This window comes from Andrographis paniculata, unplaced genomic scaffold, assembly GCF_009805555.1.
Source record: "Andrographis paniculata isolate CXL003 unplaced genomic scaffold, ASM980555v1 Contig11END, whole genome shotgun sequence".
In the NCBI taxonomy this organism is placed as follows: Eukaryota; Viridiplantae; Streptophyta; class Magnoliopsida; order Lamiales; family Acanthaceae; genus Andrographis; species Andrographis paniculata.
The window spans coordinates 330,794-357,915 of record NW_026137391.1 but is presented as its reverse complement, the minus strand read 5'-3'; the positions used below and the strand labels follow the sequence as shown (position 1 = coordinate 357,915).

General features: G+C 30.1%; 5 protein-coding genes and 2 pseudogenes across 7 annotated transcripts; 4 read left to right on the top strand and 3 right to left on the bottom strand.

Moving 5' to 3' along the window:
- Positions 1-769: 769 nt before the first annotated feature.
- On the bottom strand, positions 770-4,782 carry LOC127251191 (mitochondrial thiamine diphosphate carrier 2-like). 2 transcript variants are annotated; one of them, XM_051274783.1, is made up of 8 exons: positions 4,547-4,782; positions 4,222-4,371; positions 3,710-3,826; positions 3,124-3,235; positions 2,631-2,758; positions 2,174-2,326; positions 1,914-2,057; positions 770-1,179 (listed from the first exon to the last, which is right to left on the bottom strand). In XM_051274783.1, exons 2-8 carry the CDS (start codon positions 4,336-4,338, stop codon positions 961-963), a joined length of 990 nt encoding a protein of 329 aa, XP_051130740.1. In that variant the 5' UTR covers positions 4,339-4,371; positions 4,547-4,782; the 3' UTR covers positions 770-960. The 2 variants fall into 2 exon arrangements, with proteins under 2 accessions (XP_051130740.1, XP_051130749.1); XM_051274792.1 differs by having other exon boundaries at positions 1,043-1,199.
- A 367-nt stretch (positions 4,783-5,149) lies between these two features.
- Positions 5,150-5,976, top strand: LOC127247617 (uncharacterized). The gene has a single exon (XM_051269554.1). It carries the CDS (start codon positions 5,202-5,204, stop codon positions 5,766-5,768), a length of 567 nt encoding a protein of 188 aa, XP_051125511.1. The 5' UTR covers positions 5,150-5,201; the 3' UTR covers positions 5,769-5,976.
- A 9,978-nt stretch (positions 5,977-15,954) lies between these two features.
- On the top strand, positions 15,955-16,800 carry LOC127250155 (flowering-promoting factor 1-like protein 3). The gene has a single exon (XM_051273318.1). The coding sequence runs from the start codon at positions 16,067-16,069 to the stop codon at positions 16,373-16,375; it is 309 nt and encodes a 102-aa protein (XP_051129275.1). The 5' UTR covers positions 15,955-16,066; the 3' UTR covers positions 16,376-16,800.
- A 1,250-nt stretch (positions 16,801-18,050) lies between these two features.
- LOC127250474 (vesicle-associated membrane protein 724-like) lies at positions 18,051-20,416 on the bottom strand (annotated as a pseudogene).
- On the bottom strand, positions 18,056-18,166 carry LOC127251244 (U2 spliceosomal RNA; annotated as a pseudogene).
- Positions 20,417-21,420: 1,004 nt separating the features above from the next.
- Positions 21,421-23,643, top strand: LOC127250480 (uncharacterized). Of its 2 annotated transcripts, none has more exons than XM_051273797.1 (7): positions 21,421-21,582; positions 21,657-21,695; positions 21,785-21,838; positions 22,171-22,224; positions 22,992-23,045; positions 23,129-23,200; positions 23,292-23,643. In XM_051273797.1, the coding sequence occupies exons 1-7, from the start codon at positions 21,541-21,543 to the stop codon at positions 23,427-23,429; spliced, it is 453 nt and encodes a 150-aa protein (XP_051129754.1). In that variant the 5' UTR covers positions 21,421-21,540; the 3' UTR covers positions 23,430-23,643. The 2 variants fall into 2 exon arrangements, with proteins under 2 accessions (XP_051129754.1, XP_051129745.1); XM_051273788.1 differs by having other exon boundaries at positions 21,422-21,582; positions 23,286-23,643.
- A 1,224-nt stretch (positions 23,644-24,867) lies between these two features.
- Positions 24,868-26,352, top strand: LOC127250468 (heavy metal-associated isoprenylated plant protein 36-like). The gene is made up of 3 exons (XM_051273772.1): positions 24,868-25,222; positions 25,302-25,377; positions 25,466-26,352. The coding sequence occupies exons 1-3, from the start codon at positions 25,166-25,168 to the stop codon at positions 26,230-26,232; spliced, it is 900 nt and encodes a 299-aa protein (XP_051129729.1). The 5' UTR covers positions 24,868-25,165; the 3' UTR covers positions 26,233-26,352.
- The last annotated feature ends 770 nt before the right edge of the window (positions 26,353-27,122 follow it).

Here is a 27,122-nt window from a genome sequence, read left to right as displayed (position 1 = left end):
TCATTTATTATTTTTGGCCATTTCTTAACATGGAACAATCCTGATATATTTTGTGATACAATCATACAAATATAATGCTAATATATTTTTTTTAGAAAAAAAACAAAAAATTATATTTATATTTCAAAATCATAGAGCTAGATGTTACAAAAACATGTAAGACCTGTTGGATTGGATTTTATTTAAAAATTATTTATTAATTTTTTAAAAATATCAAATTAAATATTTATTTTACTTTTTATATATTATATTAAAATTAATTTTACAATCAAATATTAAATCAATATCTAATTATCTATATGATATAAAACAAATACTATACATAATTTTATTCTTCACAATTTTGTTTATGTATTTACAGTTCAATATTAAAAATAGTATTTATATATATTTTTTATACAAAGTATTTTAAGAGTTATTTTACTTTATATAAATTAAATCTGAATTATATAAATATTAAAAAATTACATAATAAAAATTATAGTATTATAATTCGTCTAGTATGACTTACCTTATAAATTTCGAATATATATATCCAAAATATATTAAAAAAAATCCAAAAAAACACTGAAATTATCATCAATATAACGAGTTTATTTCATTGTAGTTTAAAATCTATTTGAAACAGAATGTCAGATTTAAACTTGTTTAAATAGTATTTTGATATGATATTTTATGATAAAAAATAATATATTTTTATTGAAAATTATTTTTTTTTACTATTATTTGAAATGCTAAAAAACAAACAATCCCATTAATACAACATACACAAATTAAATTCAATTACATAAATCAAATATATATGATCATATATAAATACACACAAAAAAAACAAAACACATGCATATATATGGCTATGAACAATATCTACTTCACTACCAAAGAATAATTTGCTACTCCTACATTACTCTTTGCTAAAACAAATCAATCAAGAAGGGATGAAAGCTAAGTGTAAAAAACTCAGGTAAGAACAGATTCTAACCAGCTTGCTGCAATTTCGTAGGCGACGAATGTGACGGCGCCTGAAGGCGCAGCCTTGACAATGGACGGGACGATGCCTTTATACAGACCTGCCAAACCCTCTGCGCGCAAGATCCGGTTTATTGCATCGATAGTATTTCTATAGGCGCGATGCTCCACTCGAGCGCCATATCTTGGGTCCCTTTGCAGTCCTTCAACCTGTGAGTGTTAATTTATACCTATAGTTTTAAGTTTTATCATCATAGTTGTCAAATCTCAAATAGCGTTACATAACGATCCATGTTTGAAATGCTACAGTGGAATGAGGAATATACAGTTAAAAAAATAGTGCATACAAATTTACAATGAAAATGAATATGAAAAATTTAACGATTAACTTCGTAATTATCATTCAAACTAATAGAATTGTGAAAGTTATACTCCCTCCGTCCCAAATCACGGGGGGTTTTTTAGAATTTTTTTAATAGATTAAAAAATAATAATATTTTATTAGTTAATAGAAGTATTTAAGAGTATTTGACAATTTTGTAATGGTATAGTATGCTTGTAATTTAAGTAAAAGTTAAAAGGTATTTTGGTATTAGTGTATGATTATTTTTTTAAAATAGAAAATGAATACTCTAAAGTAGGATAAACAAAAATTGTAAAAAAAATACTTTGAATTGGAACAAAAGAGTATATAATCACAGGTCATAGATAAACAATTAGATCACAAATGATTCGATAGATAGATAATCAAAGTTAATCTTGTTCAAAATCTGAGAAATAATTTTCTTTCTCGTTTGACCATCTCACTACTACTCTTGTACGAATATTTTTAATTCTTTTTTTTTTTTTTTTCGTTTTCTTTATTTCCAAGTCACTATTAGCAGGCTATTGACAACTATGGTGGATATAATTAATTTTCGAATTCAGTTGAGGTGTTTGTGTACCTGAAACCTCTTCTTGACCACATCGAGTGGATGACAGACTGCTTTAGCGCATGTTCCCGCAGCGAATCCACATAGTAAACTCTGGATGGTTGAAGGGGCGTCGTCACCGTGGGGAGCATAAGGAGATCGGTAGTGATTCCAAGCCTAGAGGAATGAAAAACCACATCGATTTTTTTTTTTTGGTATGAAATAAATTTGCTATTCGATAATGATATTAGAACATCTAACAGATGAATTTATGCACACGCACAAGAGAGTACCATCATCCAGCGTTTGAATGTGTCGTAGGTTCCAATCTGCAATCCGGCGTAAGGGATTATTTCAACAAGTGTCGGAGTCAATCCAGCGTACAATCCTCGAATACCTCGGGTATTAAGGATACCCACAAATGCAGACCTCATGGTCAGATAAACCTTGTCATAAACACGTCACTTCATTTTCAGATATTTAATTCTCACATTATTGCAGATAAAATGGTGTTGAAAAGATCATTATCCTCAAGATTCAGATCGGCAGAGTTAAAGAACGAGCCAAACAAGTTCAATGCGCTAGCCTATTTGCTTAGTATGCGCGCCCGCACACATATATATATATTATAAGTTTAAATCGAAGCAGAGAATCATGATTCAACTTCTTGAGATTGGAAACATATAAGAACAAATTAAGGATCCTTAAAAGCATGGAATGCTCTTCAAATGCAACTGTCATGTCTAATACCTTTGGCTCTCCTTGAGAAGCTAATATAGTACGAAGAAGATCGAACGGATATGATCCAACAGTTGCAGCACATCCAGCTAATGAACCACTAACATACGAAAGATAAGGACTTACATGGACGTGCTCTTCTGCATAGAGAACAAAATACGACAGCAAACAACATAAAAAAGGGGTATGACGAAAGAGCGAAACAATAGGAACCAATCATTTGAAAACTTTTTTTTATAAGATAAATAATATAAGTTTCTGCATCGCACATTTTACAAAAGATGCATAAACAAAAGCACATTTGTTTGGGTAAAAAAGAAAAAAAATTAAAATAAAATTCTTCTGCTAAGGAACATAAAGTTCAAAACTAGTATAGCACTTCTCAACCTTTTTCACCAATACGATAAAATAAAGGATTTGTTACAACTTACAAGGTACCATAATTATCAAAATTTAATGAAAAAAAAAATGAAAAAGTGAATGGCAGAAAAACATCTCCGCATACCTGATTTGGAAGAACCTGCAGCTATTGTTTTTAGTTTGTGCAACACTGTAAATTGGATGGCTGTATACGGCATAACCATAAGTAGGGCAGGAACATTGCCCCTCCAAAATCCCTGTTTCGACAAACGAAATCCAAACAAAGTGACTGAACTTTTACATTCTTGGAATAAATTCTTTTTAGACAAACTTACTCTCTATCTCTATTTATGATACTAAGTAATTTTCCTACTGATATAGCATCTTCGAGCTAGTAAAAATAACATCCTAACCCTGTAAATTACTTTTTATTTCTTTTCAAAGTTTCCGATGACTCACACCCACCTAAATATCCAGGTGTCAACATGAATCTCTGTGGATGCAAGAAATTTGAGATCGGAGGGGATGTCCAATTTATGAGATTAGGATGTCCAATTTATGAGATTAATAAGAAAATGTAAGAGCAAAAAAATGCCTGCCTGTATGCACAATGAGAAATGTAAGAGACGAAAGGTCAATTATTGGCAATCAAGCAAATTTCAATTCCCTTCGTCATCAAATTATGCAGAAACAGAGTCAAGTAGACCTTCTGGATTGATAAGTAACAATACCGGTAAGCCTTCCTCTCTAAATATGTCCTTGGCTGCTTGCAGCATACCCGTATACTTCGATGAACTGTATGCATCCCTCCGGAGCATCACCCATCGTGTGGTCGGCTCCAATTGAACCTGCAACACAAAGCACTATCTGTTGTTCACTACTTTTTAACACATTGTCAGCTCATTGTAACCTATTTTCATCAAAAAAAAACAAAGATGAATTACATAATACTCATCTGTATATTTTGTTGTAAATGTAAAAATATCCAGCGTTAATTAAGTTAAATCCCTATGTGTTAAACGTTAAATTCCTATGTGTTAGATTAAAGTATACATAAAATTCTCTTTCTGTCGGCTTGTTCATTGTAAACAACAATTGACATGCAAATAAAGAGGATGAAATGTTTTAAATATCATTATGACCTTTTCAACTCAGAATATTTAAGACCTTTCACTCAGAATGTAATGAACCACCATATTCAAATATCAATTCAAGTTCAAAGATTAAGAGTGATGATCTTAACCTGAAATCTGATTTTAATCACATCGAGAGGAGAAGTAACTGTTCTCTGAACAGCACCAGAAATGGCACCAGCAGAGGCATCAATCAAAGCCCTTTTCAATTGCCCTGTTTCCTCCATTTCCTCCTCTCAACATCCACACTCAGAGATAATCTGCAACAAACAGACAATCATAAAAACCAAACCCTAATTCCTGCATATAATTCAGTCCCCAAAGTAATTAAAACGCCAGTAGTAATTCAAATCCATCCCAACTACGAATGAAACAGAGCTCATATCAGATAATCAATAATGAAATCGAAAGATTGGAATGTACAACCACACACACCTGCGGCGGATGAACGAGGAGACAATGGAGACATTGAAGGAGCTTCCCAACGAGTTCAAAACAATTTCTGCGCCTAATCTCAGATTTCCATTAGTGTAAGGCTCAGCCTTTCACGAACTTTCAGTCATCCGGTGATCAAACAGAATTGAATCATCCAAAAATGATCAAACATCGGCTGAAATCTAATCCTACGTAGGAATGTTCCAATCATTAATCAACTCATTTGTTGGATTCCCAATCACATCTTCTTCTCCAGATTCTGCGGTTGATATATAAAGCAGGTAGGGGGTGGCGTGGGCGTTCGGGGCGGGTAGTTCGAGACCCGATCCGACCCTATTGTTTTTACTTCGGATAGTTTGACTGAAATTTTGGGTAGTAAAAAGTGTTAAATATCGTTAGTTCGAGACCCGACCCGACCCGACCCAATATTTTACTCAAACTATCCGAAGTAGAAATACTGGACCAATCCCACCCCTAATATAAAGTATGCTCTTTAACTTTTACATAATATCTTATTGGGCCCATATATATTTTATCTAGGCCCATTGGGCCGAAAGCCTTATATATATAAAGCCTTTTAATTAAGAACTGCAACATAAACCCTAAAATCTAAAATCCCCAAATCGGAAAACCCTAAACCTCAAATCTGACAGCCATGAGACCTCTCGACGAAAAAGAAACTACCATCGTCTTCGAGAAGTTGCACAAATTCGTCGGAAACAACATCAAGAACATCGTCTTGGAATCGGAGTCGCACGAGGGACCAGATCCGAACCCCGGCCGGTACTGTTTCCGGCTCCAGAAGAACCGCGTCTACTACGTCTCCGAATCGCTAGTCAAAAGGGCCACCAACATCAAGCGCGAGAAGCTGGTTTCACTCGGCACTCAAATCGGAAAACTAACGAAATCGGGGAAGTTTCACCTGACAATCCAGTGCTTGAATTTGTTAGCTGCTAATGCTAAGCATAAGGTGTGGCTGAAGCCAACTTCGGAGATGAGTTTTCTGTACGGAAACAGTGTTCTGAAGGGAGGAGTGGGGAGAATCACCGAGAACATACAAGTGAATGACGGTGTGGTCGTTTACTCGATGACGGATGTCCCGTTGGGATTCGGTGTTGCTGCGAAGAGTACGGTGGACTGTAGGAAGATGGATCCGAATGGGATTGTGGTGCATCGCCATTCGGATATTGGGGAGTATTTGAGAATGGAGGATGATCTCTAGGATGGATTGATTCTACATAATTTTGGTATCCAAAACTGGTGCTTACTGGTAAAAATCCTTGTTACTGTCTTGAATTTTGAGCTATAGTTTATTTCATCAATGCTGATGATTTGCATGATATAGTTGCCATTGATGGATACTGTCATTTACACTGCCTGGGAGATTAAATTGGTTTGGTTTAATACATGTGTTGTGTTATGTATAATTAGCCATTAATGCTTTTGATTTTTTCGATATGGTAGTTTGCAAGTGTGATGATGATTTGCCCTTCTTTGGATCAACAATCACATTTGATACGTTTGAAAATGTCCTCCTTTTTAGATTTTAATATGAGGGCCTCGTTGTTTTAACTCTATTTTCTTCTCATGAATGGATGACACGACGAATAGAAATAGAATTATGTGTTTTTGGCGAAATTCTGTATTTTGGCGTAGGCAATGTTGATTTGAGATGCTATGGATTGTGTGTGATAATGAGTGGGCACAACCGAAAGTTTTATTCATGATGAGAGAGGAAGGAGGAAGTGCGCCTTGGAATAATAGTGTGTTGAGCAATTAGAGTTGGATGGATGACAGTAGATAGTATCGCTAAGGGTTCCAATCATTAGTAAATTATTTGTTGCTCAACTTATTGCTACAAGGCGCACTTGCTCTTCTTCCCCCTTAAGTGAGTAAATCTTTTGTTGTGCCCACTACTGGGTTATGAATTTAATTACGATACTAGTTTCATCAAAAATACAATTGATGGTGATGATTCTATCTGTTTGAATATGATTTGGAAACTATATGACTGTTTTACTGGTTGGATTCCATACAGGGCTTACCTGGCTTTTTTTTTTTTATATTCCCATAGAGTGTCCTAATTTTTGGCCTAATTTATATTTCATCTCTTCAACAAATTTAGTGACTAACATAACAGTCCTGCGTTATATATATGTGTAGAATTTATTTAGTATATGTATAACAGTCCGATTTAGGGTTATTTTGGTACTTTTATAATATTTTTGACTCGAATTGAAGAATTGCTAATTTTTATTTAAAAATGTTAGAAAATTCATTTTATTTAATTAATTAGATTTTATCAAAACAAAAATATTATATATATAATATTTAAGGGTTGCTGGTTTTGTTTTGTCTCGGACCTCGAAAATCAGGATCGGCCTGCTCAAATGCTATTGTATGTGATCGACTATGCGCTTCCGTTTTCACTTATGCGTTTCTTAATTGGTGATATTATTATTATTATTATTATTGTTGTTGTTGTTGTTATCTTTATTTGATGTAATAGTGTTAATAAAAATAAATGTCAGTCTATAATGTTTAACACATAGTGGAGTTTATATTTTGTGTTTGGACAAATAAAGATAGAAAAATGCATATCATTAAAGTGAACAAGAGAATACCAAATATAAACTTAATGTATGATATTTATTGGAGATTATTTTCTTTGTCTGTTAAATTAGGATATTTGTGTTCGATACGAATATGAAAAAAAAAAAAAGAATAATTTAATGAAAAAAATGATAAAAGTAAAATAAGTATTGATTTGTTTAACTTTACTAAAATTAGTAATGCCATCAATTTAGCGGATAAATTAAAAAGGAAAATGAATAAATTTGATGGATGAAATATTATTTATATAATCAATACAAATTTTCATTCTTAATATAAAATTTATAATAAAAATATTGAAATATAAATAGAGTGTATCTCTTTTAAAATCTTTCATATTAATATAGGAGTACTATTTATCTTACCATAAAATTATTTAATTCATAAAATTGTTTGTTTGTAGTTTGAGATTGATTTGAAATTAAGTATTTGATTTGAATTTTTGTTAAAGTAATATTTTGATATTATATTTTATTAAAAAATAATACTATTTTCTTCCCGAAAAAAGAACGATATTTGTTTGTAGATTTTTTAATATTAATATTATATTGAATTAGAGGAATAAAAATAGAAAATAATATTTTCTGTGGGACGGAGGAGTACGTATTTATACACAATAATTAATGTTATTATAATTTGAAATAATAATAAGGAAAGAAAGAAAAAGAACACACGCAAACTCCACATCAACACCCCAGAAAAAACCTAAATGAAATAAAATAAGAAAAATCGATGGATGGGGAATAAAGTAAAATTCATGGAATTGTTACCTATAATGAAAATACTATACTATGGTGCAATTAATGCAATAACGTCATTATCACCAAATCAATGGATAATTAATTTATTTAGCGAATCCTTCTTCATTTATGGGAATAAATCCCACATTCTTTTTTATTTTTTATTATATATATATATATATATATGTAATGTAAACTTTATTCCAACCATACACATACATACATATAGATACATATACGATTTTGAGAAGTAAAACCTAATCATAGAAATTTAATTCACCCCTTTTTGTCCTAATATTCCTTCAATGCCCAAACAAACATTTGCATCATTTCTTTAAACCTTTCAAGAATAAATTCACCCACCATACTTATTTCAATTAATAATGCTTAGAGTGCTTAATTATTAGTTTCAATTAATACATTAAAAATATAATAGTACTGTATGTGCTATCTGTTTTATTTTACATGTGTATTGTATTAATGTATACTGTGTTATGAAATTAATTGTAATATGTGTTACACATACTACGAATGATACTCCCTTCGTATCAGATAAACACATAAATTTAAGAACAATATAATTAGTAAATAATAAAAATTGTACTAGTAAAAGTAACGATACTAGAATATAAATAATTATAAATTAAAATTTAAAATAACTAACTGATATTATTAAAATTTAAAAAATTATAAATTTAAAATACAATTAAAATTAAATTTAGGGGTTTGAACCATGACCTTATGGTCACAAATCCAACCCTTACACTTCTTTCTTTCTTTTTTTTTTTAATAACTTATATATCAATGGATATTAGTATTGTAATTAACTAATTTATTATCAATATTTTAGTCATTTATGTGAATTTTTGACATAATATTGTCAAAATAGCATAACTTACTTGCTCATGTTATTTAATTTAAATTAAGAAATGATTAAATAAGAGATTATTATTATTATTATTATTATTATATAGTTTTGAAATTTAGATATGTATCTTGAATTATATTCTCAACTTTTCATATATTGTATTTACATTATTGTTTGTCTTTCCCACATCTCGTTTTTTTTTTCAAAAAAATAATTACATACCTTAATTTCATTTTAATTTTTTTAATTTTTTTTAATTTTAATTAGACTAATTAGTTATTTTAATCTTAATATATAATTATTTATATTATATAACAATTATTTTTACTAATAAATTCTTAATTATTTATTAATTATTTATATTATATGATAATTATTTTTATTAATAAATTCTTAAATATTTATTAATTATTATTAATTATACTTATCTTAATCCTAAATTATCGTATCTACGGTTACCCCAAACACGGTGGATGGGAGGAGAAGAATATAAAAACTGTCAAACTATGTTAACATTTTGAGTAAACTATTTTTTTAGTTTCGTAATTGGACCCTTTTATCATTTTAGTCCTGTAAGTGGAGCCTGTCGTAAATCAATCCCATGAGTGAAACATTTTCGCTATTTTAGTTCTCCGGCGCCCGAGACGCTCGCGTGGCTCGTTTATTTATTTATTTTTTTCATTTTTTTAATTGGACCAAATAAAAAAAATAAAAAAATACAAATAAAATTTAAAATAAATTAAAAATAAGTTTTTTAAAAAAATTTAAAAACTGAAAAAAAAATAAAAAATTCACGTGTCCGCTAGGTCAGCGACACCTGGCGGACACGTCACCTCCGGCAAGCCACGCGGGCATCTCCGGCGCCAGAGGACTAAAACAACGAAAATTTTTCACTTATGAGACTAGTTTGCGACAGGCTCCACTTATAGGACTAAAATATAAGGAGATTGACTAAAAAAATCAGTTTACACTAAATAATTTAAATGTAATAAGGGTTAAACTTAACTAGTAAAAATTTGATAAAATAATTATTTTATTTAAAAATATTTAATCCAGAAAGAAAGCTAGCAGAAGAATACACCCACGGTTTCACATTGTATTTTCAACTTATTATTTTTAGATTGACGAAAATAAAAAAAAATCACCAAGAAAATAAATTAAACAATAATTTTATACTAAAAATTAATTTAATATTTAAAATATCATACCAATATTTATTTATACTATATAAACAACTATTTAAATCAAAATCTCAAATGGAACTCCCAAACCTATAACCAAACAAATCCTTGCAATAACATTTTTTTCCCCTTAACAAATAGGAGTATTATACTTACTCTATATGAAATCAATTGATTTATATATATATATATATATATTTATTACACATAAAATGTTTTTTTAATATATAAATAATATTATATTATATGCCTTTATATCACAATATAATTAAAACATATGATTATTTTATAAAGAAAAGTTTGTTTGGTTTATAACTTAAACTATATATATACATATATATATATATGTATTAAAAATATGCACGATTATTCATTCCAAAAAAATAAAAAATAAAAAAAATACTATCATTAAACTAAAATTTAAAATTAAAAAAAATTAAAATTAACGGACGAAAGAAACAAAACCCATAGACCCAAATAAGCCTATCTAATTATTGCTCACATATTGATCGAAGGACAAGAAGAATTCTAATATTCGTTCGTACTCTACTTTTAATTTGAGACTTCTTTTTCATTTATTTTTATTTTTATTTTTAATTTTTGTATTTCAAGATTTTCATTCCGACAAAAAATGGCATCTTATTCCCATGCATGCACATATATATATATATATATATATATAAACACACACACAAATACGTCTTAACTAAGGTGGAAAGTGTTGAAAAAGAAAATAACCTTATGACATTTTTAAAATTTTTAGGGTTCGTTTGTTGTGATTTGAAATTAAATATATATATATATATGTAATATAAAAGAACCTTATTTAATACATGAAATAACCTTGGAATTTTTTTGTGTTCCCCTTGACTTTTTCTCTATTTTTTTTTTCATCATGCACAATTCTTCATAAAAATTTGCTCTCTCCATTTATTTAGTTAGTATAAATTTTGCCATATTTGATTGTTAAAATATAATATATATATATATATTTAGTATGTATCAACCTCATTATTACAAATATTCTTACATTTATATTTATTTACATCAATATTCTCATATTAACTTTACATATTATAGATGTAAAATAGTCTTTATATATCAAAATTATCATCAACTATCTATTAAAATATAATATTTATTAAATTCCGTACAAAAAGTAAATATAATATATATATTTTTTAAAATGTATTTTTGGGGAAATTTATAAGAATACACCCTACAAAAACAAACGATCTTAGGTTTTACATTTCAAAATTCTAGTGTAATATAGTCATTTGAAACACATATCCAACTTAATTAATTTATTAAATTAGTTTGTTAATGTATTTTTTAATTTCCAAATGAACAATACCATGATTCAATCAATACCATTACTTATATAAAAAAAAATATTATTTTTTTCTTACAAAATATCATATCAAAAATATTGTTTAAACAAAAACTAAAACCGAACAAACCCTTATTTTAGCAAAGTCTATCTCAATGCTAGACAAAAACATGTTATATTTATAAGTTAAATATTTTTGCAATTTTGTATTTAGTAAAGCGAAATATAATTAATTTTCGTCACCAATGTTTTTTTTTTTATAGGAAAATTAGGTGTACACATTTATGGTGGAAGTCGATATCATGCACCTTTCCATTGAAAATACTCATTGTTTAATTTGTCGAGTCATTGTTTTCTCTATAGTCTTGAATTTCCTCGAAAGATTCATCCTATCCAATTGCATCGACAGAGAATAAGATCGCCAAGTTATTAGATTCTTGAGTTCTCAAGTCGATCACGACATCAATTTTAATATATGTAGAGCTTCTAGATCAAGAGAATCTACACAATACCGTAACTAGTTGGTACATATACGTGTATTCTTACAAGCCAAATAACGAAACTAGGTACGTGTCTTAGGTTAATTATATATTAAGTTTTTATCAAAGATAGCCACCTTTGCTTCCCTAGCTCTCAAACCCTACTAAAGGTTAAGACAACCTTGTTGTCAAATTATGCATATTTACTGGCATCTATGAATACGACGTTTGTAAGAAAAATATTATATATTTATAAAAAATTTATGATGATTGCATAATTAAAAAAACAAAAAAAAAAAATGAAAGTAAAAATAGTCTTCGATAGATTAGGGTTTGTTTTATTTTTTGCTTGTCAGAGAAGACAATCAAGCAAAAGTTAAATCCATCGTGCCATTTAAAACGGGGGTTGAATTAAGTGTTACTTCGTGTTTTTTTTGGAGACAATATTTGTGTTTGTCCTTGTGCAAATAAAGACACAAAATCTTGTCATATATATGATACAGATAGATATAGTTATGGCCCTTTGAATTCAATTGTATTACATGGTCACCAAAATATCTTGTATGTATTAATTCGCACGATACATGCATGTATATTGAAAACTCGAGAAATATATATTGCATAGAAGATCTATCTTTTTTTTTTTTTTTTTTTTCAAGAAACCCTAATTAGGGTTCTTGTAAGAATGTAGTTTAAGCCATGAGAACACATACACACATATATAAACCCTAATTAGTACTCCTTCCGTCCCAAACATCGTGCAACATTTCATTTTTGGTATGTCTCAAACATCTTGCAATATTTCCAAAATAGGAAATAATTAATTATACTTAATTTCTATCTCACACTTTATCTTATCCCATCACACAAATAAAAAAAAATAAAATATGTATTTCTCTCTTTATCATATCACCTAATTACTAAATTATCCTAATTAATACTATCCACCTAAAAATCCGTGCCCAAAACAAATATTGCACCTTGTTTGAGACGGAGGGAGTATGTGTTATTTTGTTTTTGTATACAATTATGTTCTTTTGTTTTACAAAATATCATATTCAAACTATTATTATTCGAAACATAAATATGAATAAAAATTCAAAAAAAAAAAAAAAAAAACCCTTTAATATTAATATTTAGGGTTTGACTTGGGGAAGATATGGGGAGAGTTACAATTGAATATAAGAAATAGCACTTTCAATATATATAATAAATATAAATAAGCCCACTCCCTGCTTAGGACATTTCCCTCTCCTTAAAGGTTGTCACATACACACAATTATTAATGAATGTAAATACTTATACATATATATACATACATACATACATACATACACCATTCCCATTATGTCCTAGACTGTTAGGTGTGTTTTTTTATGATCGATCAGTTTACGAAAAATTGGTTTAAATTTGATATTAAAATAATATTTGATAAAATATTTTATAAGAGAAAAAAAATACTCCCTTCGTTCCGGTGAAAGAGTGGTGTTTGCTTTTTGCACGTAGATTTTTGAATATTAATATTATATTGGATTGTAGTAAAAAAAACAAAAATACCCCTATTAGTATAATGTAATATAAAAGTAATGACATTTGTGTAATATATTGTAAGTTGGAAGGGTATTTATTATGTTAGGTAAATAGTACAATTACTAAATTAGAAAATGATAACCTTATTTTGAGACGAATAAAAATGAAAAATGACAACCTGGATAAAAAAAAAATATATATATATTTTTTTTTCAGAAACACAAAATCCAATTTAGTTAAAAAGAAACAGACCTTTAATAGCAACCGTCACTATACTACACTAACTCCGTCGTATTTACAAAGCTATATATATATACATATTTTTTGAGAGAGAGGTATATATATATATATATTGATAGAGAGGAATGGTTAGAGTGTCTTAGGGGCTAATCATCACATAAAATATAAATTATTAGTATATAGTTTCAATTACTACAACATGTGCTATATAAATTATTATCATATACTGAAAATTTATGTTAGCAGTTATGAATATATATATATTATATGTTTTTTTTTAATGTATCATATAGATTATTGTCATATATTTTATTTATTGTATTTGTATTATATTAATACAAATTTTATATTATTGATTTATTATTCATGTGTTTGTTATCCTTCGATACATTCAAAGTATTGCTTTTAACACAATATATTGAATAATACTTCATCCCATTTATGTACTTTTACAAAAATGTAAAAATGTATTTTATTTTTACAAAAATGTTTATTTATTTATTTATTTTTAATTGTCATAGTAATACTATTATTTTTTAATTTATTAAAAAATTAAAAACAATACATTAAATTGGAACCAAAAAAATACAGAAAAAATTACTGTAAGTGCACGGTAGAGAAAGAGAACAGTTGAATGTATGTATGGATTGATGGATGAAGAAAAGTACTGCAGTAATGAGGAAGGAATCATCTCTCTCGCTCTCTCTCTCTCTCTCTATATATATATATATATACATGTATATATATATATATATGAAATTAATAGTAATACTGTAGTGATTTCGATCTGACTGACTTATCCAATTCTCTATCCCTAAAGTATGGGACAGACAACACACTACTACTACTACAACCTAACACTAATTAATTGTTCAGTTATTACTTCTCTTCACTAATTTTTTTTTTTTTTTTTTTTTGTTTTTTTGACTGCCTTAATTCACCTAGCTCATATATACATACATACATATATATATATATATATGTGTGTGTGTATATATCGAAAGCTCGAAATCTTTCATTGAATCCAGACTTTGTTGTATCTTAAGCTCCTGTATATATATATATATATATATATATGCATGGTGCAAAGCATGAGTGAGAAAGATGTGAGGATATTCTTTAATATTGTAATTAATTAATTAATTAATTAATATATAGTATAGTATAATGATAGAACCCAATTCGTCTTTTTATAAGCATAAGCTAAATATATATGTAGGAATGTTTGTGATGATGCGATGCAACTGCAAAGATAATAGTATTATATATATATATATATATTTATGTAAAAGATTATTTGTAATAAATTAGCCTAGCTAGCTAGTTTCTCCAAAATGTATATGCAATTAAAGGAAATCGAGCTATACAGCTTCTTACCCTAAATAACACAATAAAAATAAAAATAAAAAAAACCACATGATATTGGGATTCTCTCTTTAGGGCCATTCTTGTTTTTTCCTCGTGTCACAGGATGCAGTCTTTTGAGAGAGAGAGAGAGAGATGGGAATAGATTCATTCAAAAAGATGTGTCTATACTATATGTTTTAATGTATTAAATTATAGGGTTTCACATTATTATAATTTGATATGATATAAATATATATATATAAGAATATATATTATTAAGTGTATGGGGGCAATTAGGGTCTCATAAACCCTAATCAACATACAACTAAAATTAAATCAGCATGTATTGCATAAAATTATTGTTATTTATTGTCGATATCATATAATATAATACTCTATCTGTTTACGAACTAATGTCCTACTTTTTTATTTGGGGCGTCCAACAACTATTGTATTTTTTTTTTTTTTTAAATACAAATTTTAAATTTTTACCCTTCATTTATTTATTACTTTTAATCTCTACTATACAATCGAGGGCAAATTTGTCAATTAATAAGAAAAAGACAATCACCTAAAAAATCGTACAAATATACTTTAGGACAATACAAATTTGTAACATATGTTGTATAGACTATTGTCATGTATATATGTGTATATATATTATATGTATATGTATGTAGAATATGAGATGGAGAGAATTGAGAAGGTTCTTCAAGAACCCATTAAGACAAAAATCCCAACATTATTAAACAGAGGTGATGCTTGCAAATCTGATACAAAGCAAACTACCATCTATTATATATATATATATATATATATATCCCTTTTATTATAAAGGAAAGAACCTTGTTCTCATTTTCCAGTGTAACAAATTATTCAATGCCGTATTTGGCTTGTTTGCTTCTTTAATTTTAATTTAATTTAATTAAATACATCCACCATCAAACCCTCTTTCATTTTTACTTTTTAAAAAATTTATAAAAATAAAAAAAATAATACTAAAGGACAAATTCTTGAAGCACATGTCCACTATATATATCTCACATATTCACCCCTTCTTTACTTAACTTTCTCATTGTTTCTTTAAGCTTTTAGATCATATATACTTAACCAACATATATTCTTACATCCTTAATATTCCCACATATCCCTTTAATTTTTTGTGTGTTATTCTTTTATAACACATCGATCGATGTCCGGGGTTTGGGTCTTCAAGAACGGCGTGGTTCGCCTAGTGGAGAATGCCGGGGAGTGCCATGGCAAGAAGGTGTTGGTCCATCTACCTTCCAATGAGGTAATAACATCGTACTCGGTGTTGGAGAGTAAATTGTTGTCTTTAGGGTGGGAGAGGTATTACGACGACCCCGATCTTCTTCAGTTCCATAAGAGGTCAACTGTTCATCTCATTTCCCTTCCAAAGGATTTCAACAAGTTTAAGTCTATGCACATGTTTGACATCGTTGTCAAGAATCGCAACGAGTTTGAAGTGAGAGATACGTAAGGGTAAGGGTAAAGAAGATGATGATGATGATGATCATATATAAATGATTTCGTGAAAAAAAAATTAAAGCCCTTTTGGAGATGATGTGTTTTATGGTAGGTTTTTCGATCTCTCTTTTATTTTTTTTGGTTTATGTGTGTGAGATTGGGACAATGGGGTGTAGTGTGCATGTATGTATGTTTGTAATATATGAGGTTTGTGTTTAGTTCTTGCAAGAAAAAAAAAAAGAAAAAAGATGTGAGGTATGTAAGATGAGTGTTTTTTTTGGTACTTTGAGTTGGGATTTCGTCCAAGATTTGTTTGAGGTGATCATCAGTTGGTTGTATGTATGTATTTAATTTGGTTTGATTTGTATCTTATTTGTTTCACAATGTACGCGATTGTTTGTTCGATGTTGTTCAATCAAGAAATTATGCAAAAAGATCGTGTTTTTTGGTCTCATACATATAAGGAGAATGGTATACATATATATATATATATATATTCCCGACCATTTTACATTCTTATAATTGTCGCAATTTTAGACATGTGGTGCTTACATCAATTTACATAATTAGATTTATGAACCATTGCAACTTATAGAAGTAAATTACAAAAATTTAAAATAACATAATATAATTGATGAACAGAAAATAGAACTCTCATATATATATATATATATAACTAACATTGCATTAGTTGTTTTCATTTTAATTAAGTCATAAGAGACACAACTCATACATAATTATATACACATACGTAACTAAATAAATTCAAGTTTACATTTATATTATAAGTAATAATATGGTTATGTTCACACAAATATTACATCAAATATTTAATTTATTATTATTATTATTATTATAAAAATTTATATAAAACTCTCAAAACTCTTATCTAAATATGAAGGGAGATTCTTATTTCAATTGTCCATTCTTTTATAAAGATGCTTAAAAGGATTGTCTATTTCCCACCCCAAAACATTGCCATAATGATTAGAGAATATTTAGAAAGCAAACCTAATGTTTTGATTAAAATATTAAATAAAAGAAAACTTGTATACAAGCTACCATATATATATATACATTGTTACGGGCTGAATCGGAAAAAAAATAGCACTATTCAAATCAGCACTCGTAATATATACAAATAAAAATATGTATTATTTGTTCATAATTACAAATATGTTGTATAATAGTGTACCGAAAACAACATTAGTATATGATTTATGAATGATAATATGTATTGTTAGTTCATGTATTATTATATAAATGTATAGAATATATTGTTTATAATATTATTGTGTGTTATGTGTCAGCACGCGGTGTGCTTTCAATATATATATATATATATAACAAAAGGGCTTTTCTTCTTCAATCCCTAGTGTAGATTCTTATTCAATTAACTAAACAGCAGCTTTTTTGGAATTAAGATTCACTCGTTACCCAAAGTCCAAAGAGAAGTATAACTATCATAAAAATGTGTGTTATTATTTATTTTTTTTTACAAGTTAGGCAAATCAAGACTTTTCTTGCCAATGTTATTAGTAAATAATAACACACCAATTATTAGCAGCAACTAAAAGGATCATATAATTTGCTTCATCAACAGAAGTCCTCCCTAATCAAATTAAATATGAACATCATTATTGAAACTCAATAACTAATTTAATCAACCAAATTATAGACATCGTACTTTAAAAAAGACTCAAATAAACATTTATATGAGCCGATAGCTAGACTACGTATCAGATATTAAACTGATAAGAACAGATACTACACTCGATCTTAGCCAAAAGGCCGAGAAAGGTATGAGCCTAGTCTTGTATATGTTAGACATATGATTTTGAAAATAATTAGAGGGCTGTGGTGAAATTTAATTACCTGTGGGATACAAATCTACGCGAGAATGTCTAGTTGGAGCAGTTGAATCCACGGCAAATAGAGAGCCATGTAAGGATCGCGGGAATAAGAAGATACCGAGCAACACCAGCATTATTTTCATGTTCTGGAACCATATTTTTCGCGGGATGTTCTCTCCATTGTTCTTGAATTCCCGAGCCTACGTAGAGTTTGAGTGTTATATGTAATGTTGAGACACAGTGTGTGTATGTATAAATTATAAAAGAATTAATTAGCCTACTGATTCCGGGTGATCCTCTGCTTTGGTGTTCAGATTGACGAGGTTGTCGCCTCTTTCCATTGTCTGGAAATATTTATTTAGTTTCGAGATCGGATTAACAGTCTGTCTAATGCAATACAGCACAAGCAAACTAGGACAACGATGTAAAATAACTACGCCAATATGTTAATATAATATAACTGCAACGCTTATGATGTTAAGTCCATAAAAGACATTCTTTGATTTAGACAATATTCTGGATACCTTGTCTATGTTCTCAAGCATAATGCTTTTGACTTCAGAAGCTTGCGCCTTAACTTTTAGTAGTTTCTCGATTTCCTCGGCATGATCAATAATGTGTTGCATGTGTTCTTTCATCTGAGGCCTGCATTTCAAAGAAACCTCAAATTATCAACAATGATCATCAAATTTGGATGTAAATTGACAGACTCTGCTTTGGAAAATAATGTTATTACCCGAATTCTTTGTTGAGGCTCTTGGGGAGAGCTGTGTCTGCTTTGCCACCGTGGTATCGATTTTTGAAATCTGCCTTTACACGTTCCAGAAATGCTATTGAAATCTGCTTCCCCACAGGTTCTTTGGCTACAACGCAATAAGCTGTACGAAGATTTAGGCAAAACTGTTGAACACCAATTTATGATAGTGAAAGAAAACTCAAATCCACTTAAACAATTCCTTGTGTTGGATCTTGTAGAAGTTTCGGAATCACATACTATTAATAATGAAATCTGAGCCTATAAATGGAGGCAATATAGACTCTATAGAATCAAATAATAACAAACTAACCTATATAACATAAATCTAATATAAATCATAAATTAAATATTTAAAATATCTCAATATTCACCTAAATTTTTTGAGGTGCTAAAATTATCCACTGTGAAGTTTTAAAAACAATATTACAGTTGAAATGAAGAGGAGTCAGAATCGAAAATAAGACTCGCTTATAACAAAGTCGGAGTTAGAAATGTACTCAATCATATATATATTAGAGTCGAAAACGAAACTTCATACAGTAAAAAAAAAATATGACTATGAATGGAATATTAACAAACAATCAAAGACCGAACATAAACTTTATTAAAATTGAAAAGCAAATTTGACAAAAAAATAAATTTATAAAAAGGCCAAACATAAACTTTATTTACTGCTAGAAGCATATTTTCCTAAAAAAGATAAATTTGATAGACATTTCAAGTTGAGTGTATCCAATCAAACACTATTGCTTTATACAACTCTATAGACTTAAATAATAACGATCTAATATAATAAATATGCCGAAAAATTAAAATATCTCAATACCTTGTTTGATGACTACAAGTCTACAACATGAAACATGCTTCAGACCTCAATCCAATGCTTAAGAGAAAGGAAAACATCCATCAACAGCTACATTTTACACATAATTTTGCACACATCGTCGTGTAAACCATGAAATTCATAAACAAGTACATTCTACTACCACACTTTGCGTCCGCCAAATGAAAATATCAAAGCAGTAAATTCTGAAGGAAACATAAAAAATTGTTCATAAAAATCATAAGGAGTCGAGAAGACTTCTCAGCTCGGATCGTAGAATCAAATGATAGTTCAGGAAAAATAAAATAAAAAAAAATAATAATAATACATAAAATTAACCACCGTACCATATCCATCTTCAACTAAAAAATTGAAGGTGCGGTGATCACAGTTATAGGTGAACTTATTGTTGGAAGACGGTAGCCTTTGCAGACACCGCGCTGCAATCGCCGGAAAGTTGCCAGTGAACTTCGTGTACTCCGCCAATACCGCCGTGCCGCGCGCCACGAAGCTGTATATGAACGATTCCTGCACCATCGCATCGCCGACTCGATCATTGCACAAATATATATATATATATATTTTAAAAATTTTAATTTTATTTACAGTCTAATTTTTAAAAGATAATTTATTATTTTTTTCTTTGGAGCCAAGGCACTTCAAAATGTTTGATGATTCTGAGGGTCTGTTTGTTCGAGGAATTTGGAGGAGAGAGCCGAGGGAATTAGAAAAACTACAATTACCTAATATGTTTTAATTTTTTTTAAAATGGAGGAAAAGAAAGGTAGGTGAGGGAATATAAAATTACTAGTATTATATGTTTAATTGCACATAAATTATATTATATGTATTTTATAATTAAATTATAATATTTTTTAATTTTATAATGTAATTAAATTATAATATAAAATTTTATATAAATTAAAATAAATTAAATTAATTATTTAATTAAATTTTTAATAGTCAGGTTTTAATTAATAAAATAAATTTATATCTATTATATTTATTTAACACGATATTTATCTTGTAATTTATTTTAGATAGATAAAATTTATATTAAAATGATTATTTTGTTATTTAATTATTCAATTTTCTTGCATTATAATTTTATTTTTATTTATATGTTATTTACATGATTATATATAAATTTATTTTAAAATAAACTACGTTGAATTAACGTTTTATTAATAAATTAATAAAATTTTATTAAATTTATTTATTTATTTATACAATACAAAAATAAAATAATAAAATTATTATATTTTTATTTTTATTTAACCAAACACAAAAAAATATACTATTTTTCTCCATCTTCTCTTCCTTTATTACCTATGAATCAAACACACTGTTATAATTTTAATATTTTCTGGACTCTCCTCGCCTCCTCTCCCCCTACCCTCGTTTGAACCAAACATACCCTTTTAATAAGAGTGAAATGCGGGGAAAGAATCAAAAGTATAACACGCTTTTACTGTAATATAAATATACTATAGTCGCGTTTTATGTGTACCCTGCCGTTCATTAATATTTTTATTATTTGAAATAAATTTGTATTTTTTTAATTTTCGTCTTTATTATTATTATTATTATTATTATTATTATTATTATGTCGCCCCTTAAAATATAAACATTGAAGCGCCGTAGACGCGAAAGAGATTTGAAATTGACAGAGAATAGATAGCGTCGGTTGCCCTACTGGAAGCAGTAATCGGTCGGGTTTTTGTGCGAGTGGCAACAATTTTACGATGGAGGGTTCCGATTTGCCTCCGCCAGCTTCTCTTTCGGAGGTAAGTGTTTCGAAATGTTTGAATTTTTTTTTGGTTTGCTTGGTTATGTGATTTTTTTTGTTCTTTTCCTGTAGAAAAAGGAGAATGTGGCACCGATTAGCCCTAGGATTGCGGTAAGTTCGTTACTTTTTATTTTTGTTTTTTGAATTTTAAATATGACTGGAGTTCGAGTTCGAGTTTGTGTGCGGATGTGGATTTGCAGGAGTTGACGGAATCAAGGAGCGAGCTTCACAGCAGAATACAGAATTTGAAGCAGGTTACTTTTGTATATGCGCATTTTGTATAGATGAACTTTTAGTTTTTACTTGGAGAGTAGCATATTTGAAATTGTGTTCGTTGGTTTAGATCGATTCCGTTCGTGCAGTTTTAGGATATGATGTGGATGAAATGAACTGCTTAGAGTTGAAAATTGTTGAATATGTGGAGAATATGTGGTTACATAATAACAGTAACATTTTACTTTTTTGACACATAGATTTTGTTGTACAGCTTTAATTTAAAGAGTTTATGCCCTTTTGTTTATACCTTCATCCAAATGTATGCATTTCTGATTCTGTATGGTGACCTCATACCTCTTCGCAATTTTAGGACTTGCAAAAGTGGAGAACGAAGTTGGACTCTCAGGTTAAAGTCTATCATGATGTAAGTGCTAGATCATTTTTTCTTGTGAAAACGTTGTATTGTGATGATTATGACTAAGTCCTTATTTCAATTCAAGATGGCGCCTTTTAGTATTTGTTCAGTGTATCCTGCATGTATCTGTTCTACACTGCAATAGCAATTAAATCATGTATCTTACAATATAATGTGATCAGTGATATGCAAGCAGATCTCATAGCCGCAAGACTTCTTGCATTTGACCTGTATTTTCTGCCTTCATAGCTTATTCTATTGGTCATTTAATTTTATGATTGTATTTATTTATACCCCATTGTTACTTTGAGTGTGTTATACCATATCTCAGGTCTAATATTTAAAAAATGTCTTACAAAAGTCGAACACAAAATGGGCATATGGATGAAAGAAGAAATGGTCCTTATACATGATTAATGGACATCTGCTGGTTCATATATGCTTATGTTAATTCAAAGAAAAGTATTTTTGGAGAATGAGGAGAGATCATGGAAATTTGTGTATCACTCATATGCATACAGAAAGATGTTATTCATAGCAAACAATCGAATGATTAGATGACCAAATACCACTCCATTACCCTTCTAAAAGTGTGGAGCATGAAGTTTCAGAACCTCTTTTACGTTCTTAGAATATATGCTGTCAAATATCATATTGGCTACAACCTACATAGAAATTGCCTAAGCATGGTGTTTTCTAGAACAGAATTCTTGTTTATCAGATTCATGAAACTCAAAATGTCAAATGCCATCTCATTTAATATCGTCTTACTTTAGGAGCTTGCCGAACTAAAGAAGTCACTCAACACTGAAGTGGAGCAGCTCCGAACTGTGAGTGGACCTCTGCAATTTATATTCTAGCTTTTCTTATACTATATTCACTCGGAACATTCTTGTTTGCCCGACAAACAAAGGAATTTCAAGTTCTGAAGGTAACCCTCCAACAGCAGCAAGAAGATGTTTCATCCAGTCTAAAAAAACTGGGGGTCAGTTTCATAGATACATCCCGCCTTTTTTGAGTATTTTTACATTTAGTGAGGTTCATAATGTCATTCCCTGGATTATTTATAGCTGCAGGATGGTTTAGAAGTAAAACCTGAGGCTGCAGGTCCAGAAGACATGGAAAGCAAGGAGATGAGCTCTAAACAAAAACTGGATACTGAATTTCCAGAAGACATGGAAATCAAGGATGCTTTGAGATCTCCCAAAAATTGATGACAATGGTGAAACCTACAGAAATATTGTATTGTCCTGCAATCATCATTTTGGTATCAACCAAGGTAACTCATATTGGGGCTAATTAGCAGCAGTATTAATATTATTGTCTCAAATATTTGCCACTATGCCCATTTGGTGAGATATCTTAATTTTCACTATGTAGACTTCAATGGATTCTATTCAATCTGAGCATGCTTTAGTTATAAATCAATTTCTTGTGCTCCTGTTTTCTGTTGCTGTTTTGGTATATTATTAATTTGTTTTTATTTTTTGGTATATTATTAATTGACAAGTATGAAATATGAGGGTAGATGTAGCAGGTGAGTGATTTACCTTTTCCTGTAAGATTTTCCATGATTTCTGGTGTCAATAAATGGTGCCTTGAAAAGAATGAGCAAAGGGCAATCCCCATGAAGTTTGTATGGAGTAAATTGACATTTTTCTGTTGCCACTGACTGTAAATAAATAATAATGGGTATAGCCTTTTTAATTTCTTTCCTCCCTATGTTGGCTTTGCCTGTTTGGAATTCAATTTTTACATTGTTAACCGTAAACAAACAGTTTCATTTTTATTTTTTTAGCAACTCTAGGCCCTCTAGCCTCTTTTGGAAGCTGGTAGGATTGAATAAGTAGGGTTGTGCATTGTGATATAAATATATACCGGAGTTGTTTAAGTGCTGGTCAAATCAACATCATTCGTTGAATGTAATGTAATAGCGTGCAAACTGGGTCTGAAAAGACAAATCACACTAGGTGAACTATGTGTAACAAACAAGACCTGAAGATGCTGGGATTTAAATCCATAATCTCACAGTCACGAGTTCATTTCTATTTACCGGAATGAAATGGGAGTGGGAGGCCCCATGTGGGGTATTTTATTATTAATGCACGAATTTATTGAATATGGTCAATTGTAAGTATTGTACTCCAAAAATGAGTGGCGTATCGCAGAAAGACCCTGTGGGAAAACAAACAAGAATTGAATTGAATTGAACTGAGCGATATAAAAAAAAAACCTAATATAAACTCTATAATTATTATTATTATAGGGAATATATAATTACAAGCTTTCGTATTGGAATGGAATCTATTTAAAAAAGTTGCATGGACTTGTTGGGAAATGAGATGATGGATGATAAATATTTGAAAGCATTTGGCCTCTTGTTGACTTGTGGGTTGTGCCAAAATGATCCTTATATATAATTTACATCCTAATCACTACATGCCAAATAGGGTAAGTTTACATTATACCATAAGGTTGTGTCTTTGTAGGTATTTACCAAGAATTTTATTTTTCATCAAATTTTTTCTCAAAAAAATATCAAATCAAAATACATATTTTTTATTTTTTTTATACTACTATTATACTAAAAATTAGTTTTACATTCAAAAATATATTTTATGTATTGAGTTTAACGACAATTGTTTATTAGTTTAAATTTTATGTGTAGTATGATGTTCATCAATTTTAAATTTTTAAGGTAGGTATCTGCCATACCAAATAGTACTAATTTTATACAAATCCCCTCCTCATTAAAAACAATATGGAATGGAGGAGTGAGAAAAAGGAGAGAATTAGAGAGTGAAAGTGGAGCATCTATATGTAATTGTAATGTATTTATGTATGTATGTATGAATCTTTTTCTAAGTAGTGACAACAAAATCCTTTTTCCTTCTCTTACTCTTACCACTTCTTCTTCTTCCTCCTCTCTCTCTCTCTCTCTCTCCCCCCCATGGCGTCAGGACCAGCAGAAGATCAGCTCCCTCAACAACCACCTCTTCAATACCAGGTAGATATAAATACATACATGCATATATGTATCTATAACCTAAACAGCTTTAATTTTCTTGATCATCCTCCATTTGCAGACATGGGTTCTGAGAGTTTCAATTCATTGCCAAGGCTGCAAAAGAAAGGTCAAGAAAGTCCTCCAAAGCATCGAAGGTCTTCTCTTTATCAAATATATATATATATATATATGTAAATCAATATAGTTAGTTACATTCTTGAATCTTGAATTTCTTTCTTTCAGGTGTTTACACAACAAATATCGACACTCAGCTTCAGAAAGTTACAGTCACAGGCAACATTGACGCACAAACCCTCATCAAGAAACTCGTCAAGACCGGAAAACACGCCGAGCTCTGGCCGGAAAAGCCGCCCGCCGCCAGAGAGAGGAAGCCCGGCGGCGGAGAAAATAGCGACGCCGACGACGAAGACAATCCCGGCGACGACCGCAACCCTAATCACGCTAAGATCACTTCTCCCAGAATTCATGGCGGCGGAGCATCTGTCAAGTTCGTCGGACTCGATTCTGCCGACAACAAGCCGCCGCCGCCGCCGGAGACTCTCTCTGTTTCTATCCCCGCCTTGGAGAAACCTCCGGCGGGCCACGACCCCGGCGGCGGGGCAGGAGGGCAGAGTGGTAAGAAGAAGAAGAAGAAAAGGAAGGGGAAGAAGGGGAATGCGGGTAGTGGTGGCGGCGGCGGAGGGGTCACGGCGGCGGCGGAAGGTGGTCCGAAGGTGGGGTTTGCGGCGGCGGCGGCGGTTGAGCAGATGAATCCAGGCGGGCAGACGTGTGAGAGCGTGGTGTGCCATTATCCAGCGCAGCAGGGGTACGTGGTGAGCTACAGCGCGGCGAATCCGGCGGGCGGCGGTGCGGCGGCGGCGGCGGCGTCGTACTACAGGCCTCCATCGGCGTACACGTATGCGTCGGAGAGTTATGTGATGCGATCTACGCCGTTGGATTCGTTGGAGATTTTGAGCGATGAGAACCCTAATGGATGCTCTATTGTGTGAGTGACAGATGAATATTTACTGTAAAACCCAAATTTTGAAATATTGTCACCTATCACAATATCCTCCATCCTTAACGTTTTTATTTTTATTTTTATTTTTATATTATTATCTATTTATCCACCCTCATTTACAAAGATAAATTTTCAACTGAATTTACTACTTTTATTCACTAATAGTATTTTTTAAAAAAAAAAAAAAAGAAAAATGCTTTTTTTAATAAAATACATTACATTAATTTTACTTTTATTATTTGACAAAAATATTATATCAAATATTCAATTTCTTATCATTTTAAAAGATTTTAAGCTCTAGTTGCATACAATGTTTTGGGGTCTAAAATTTAAAGTTAACTATATAATGATTTGAAGATATATATATATATATATATGATGATAGTAAAAAATAAGTATGTATATACAAGTTGATGAGTAGTGAAATACATAAATAAACAAAGTTTTAGAATAATGGTATATTTATAGAATTCGGACAAATTCATTTGTGCTATCTATCATTCAAGATTTCGTTTCTTAGGACAATATAAGATTCTTTCATACTAAGAAGATTTAGCTAGAAGTTAGAATGTTGTTGAGTTAGCTAATCAATACATAATAGTATTTTTTAAAATTGAATTAATGTTTTGTGAATTGTTAAGTACTGTGATAGGACCAAGATTCAATAAAATGTAAGCTACTTTGAGATAATCATGACACATATTATATGAATTATTAATAAATATATACACTATAAATTTGTCAATTTATACTTCATGTCATATAGTAATTCTTAGAGCTATAGCATCGTAACCACCACCAATAAATAACGAGAGAACAAACACATATAGGCTATGGTAATAATTCGAACTTGTTACGAGGTTTCATGTCCTAACTCGG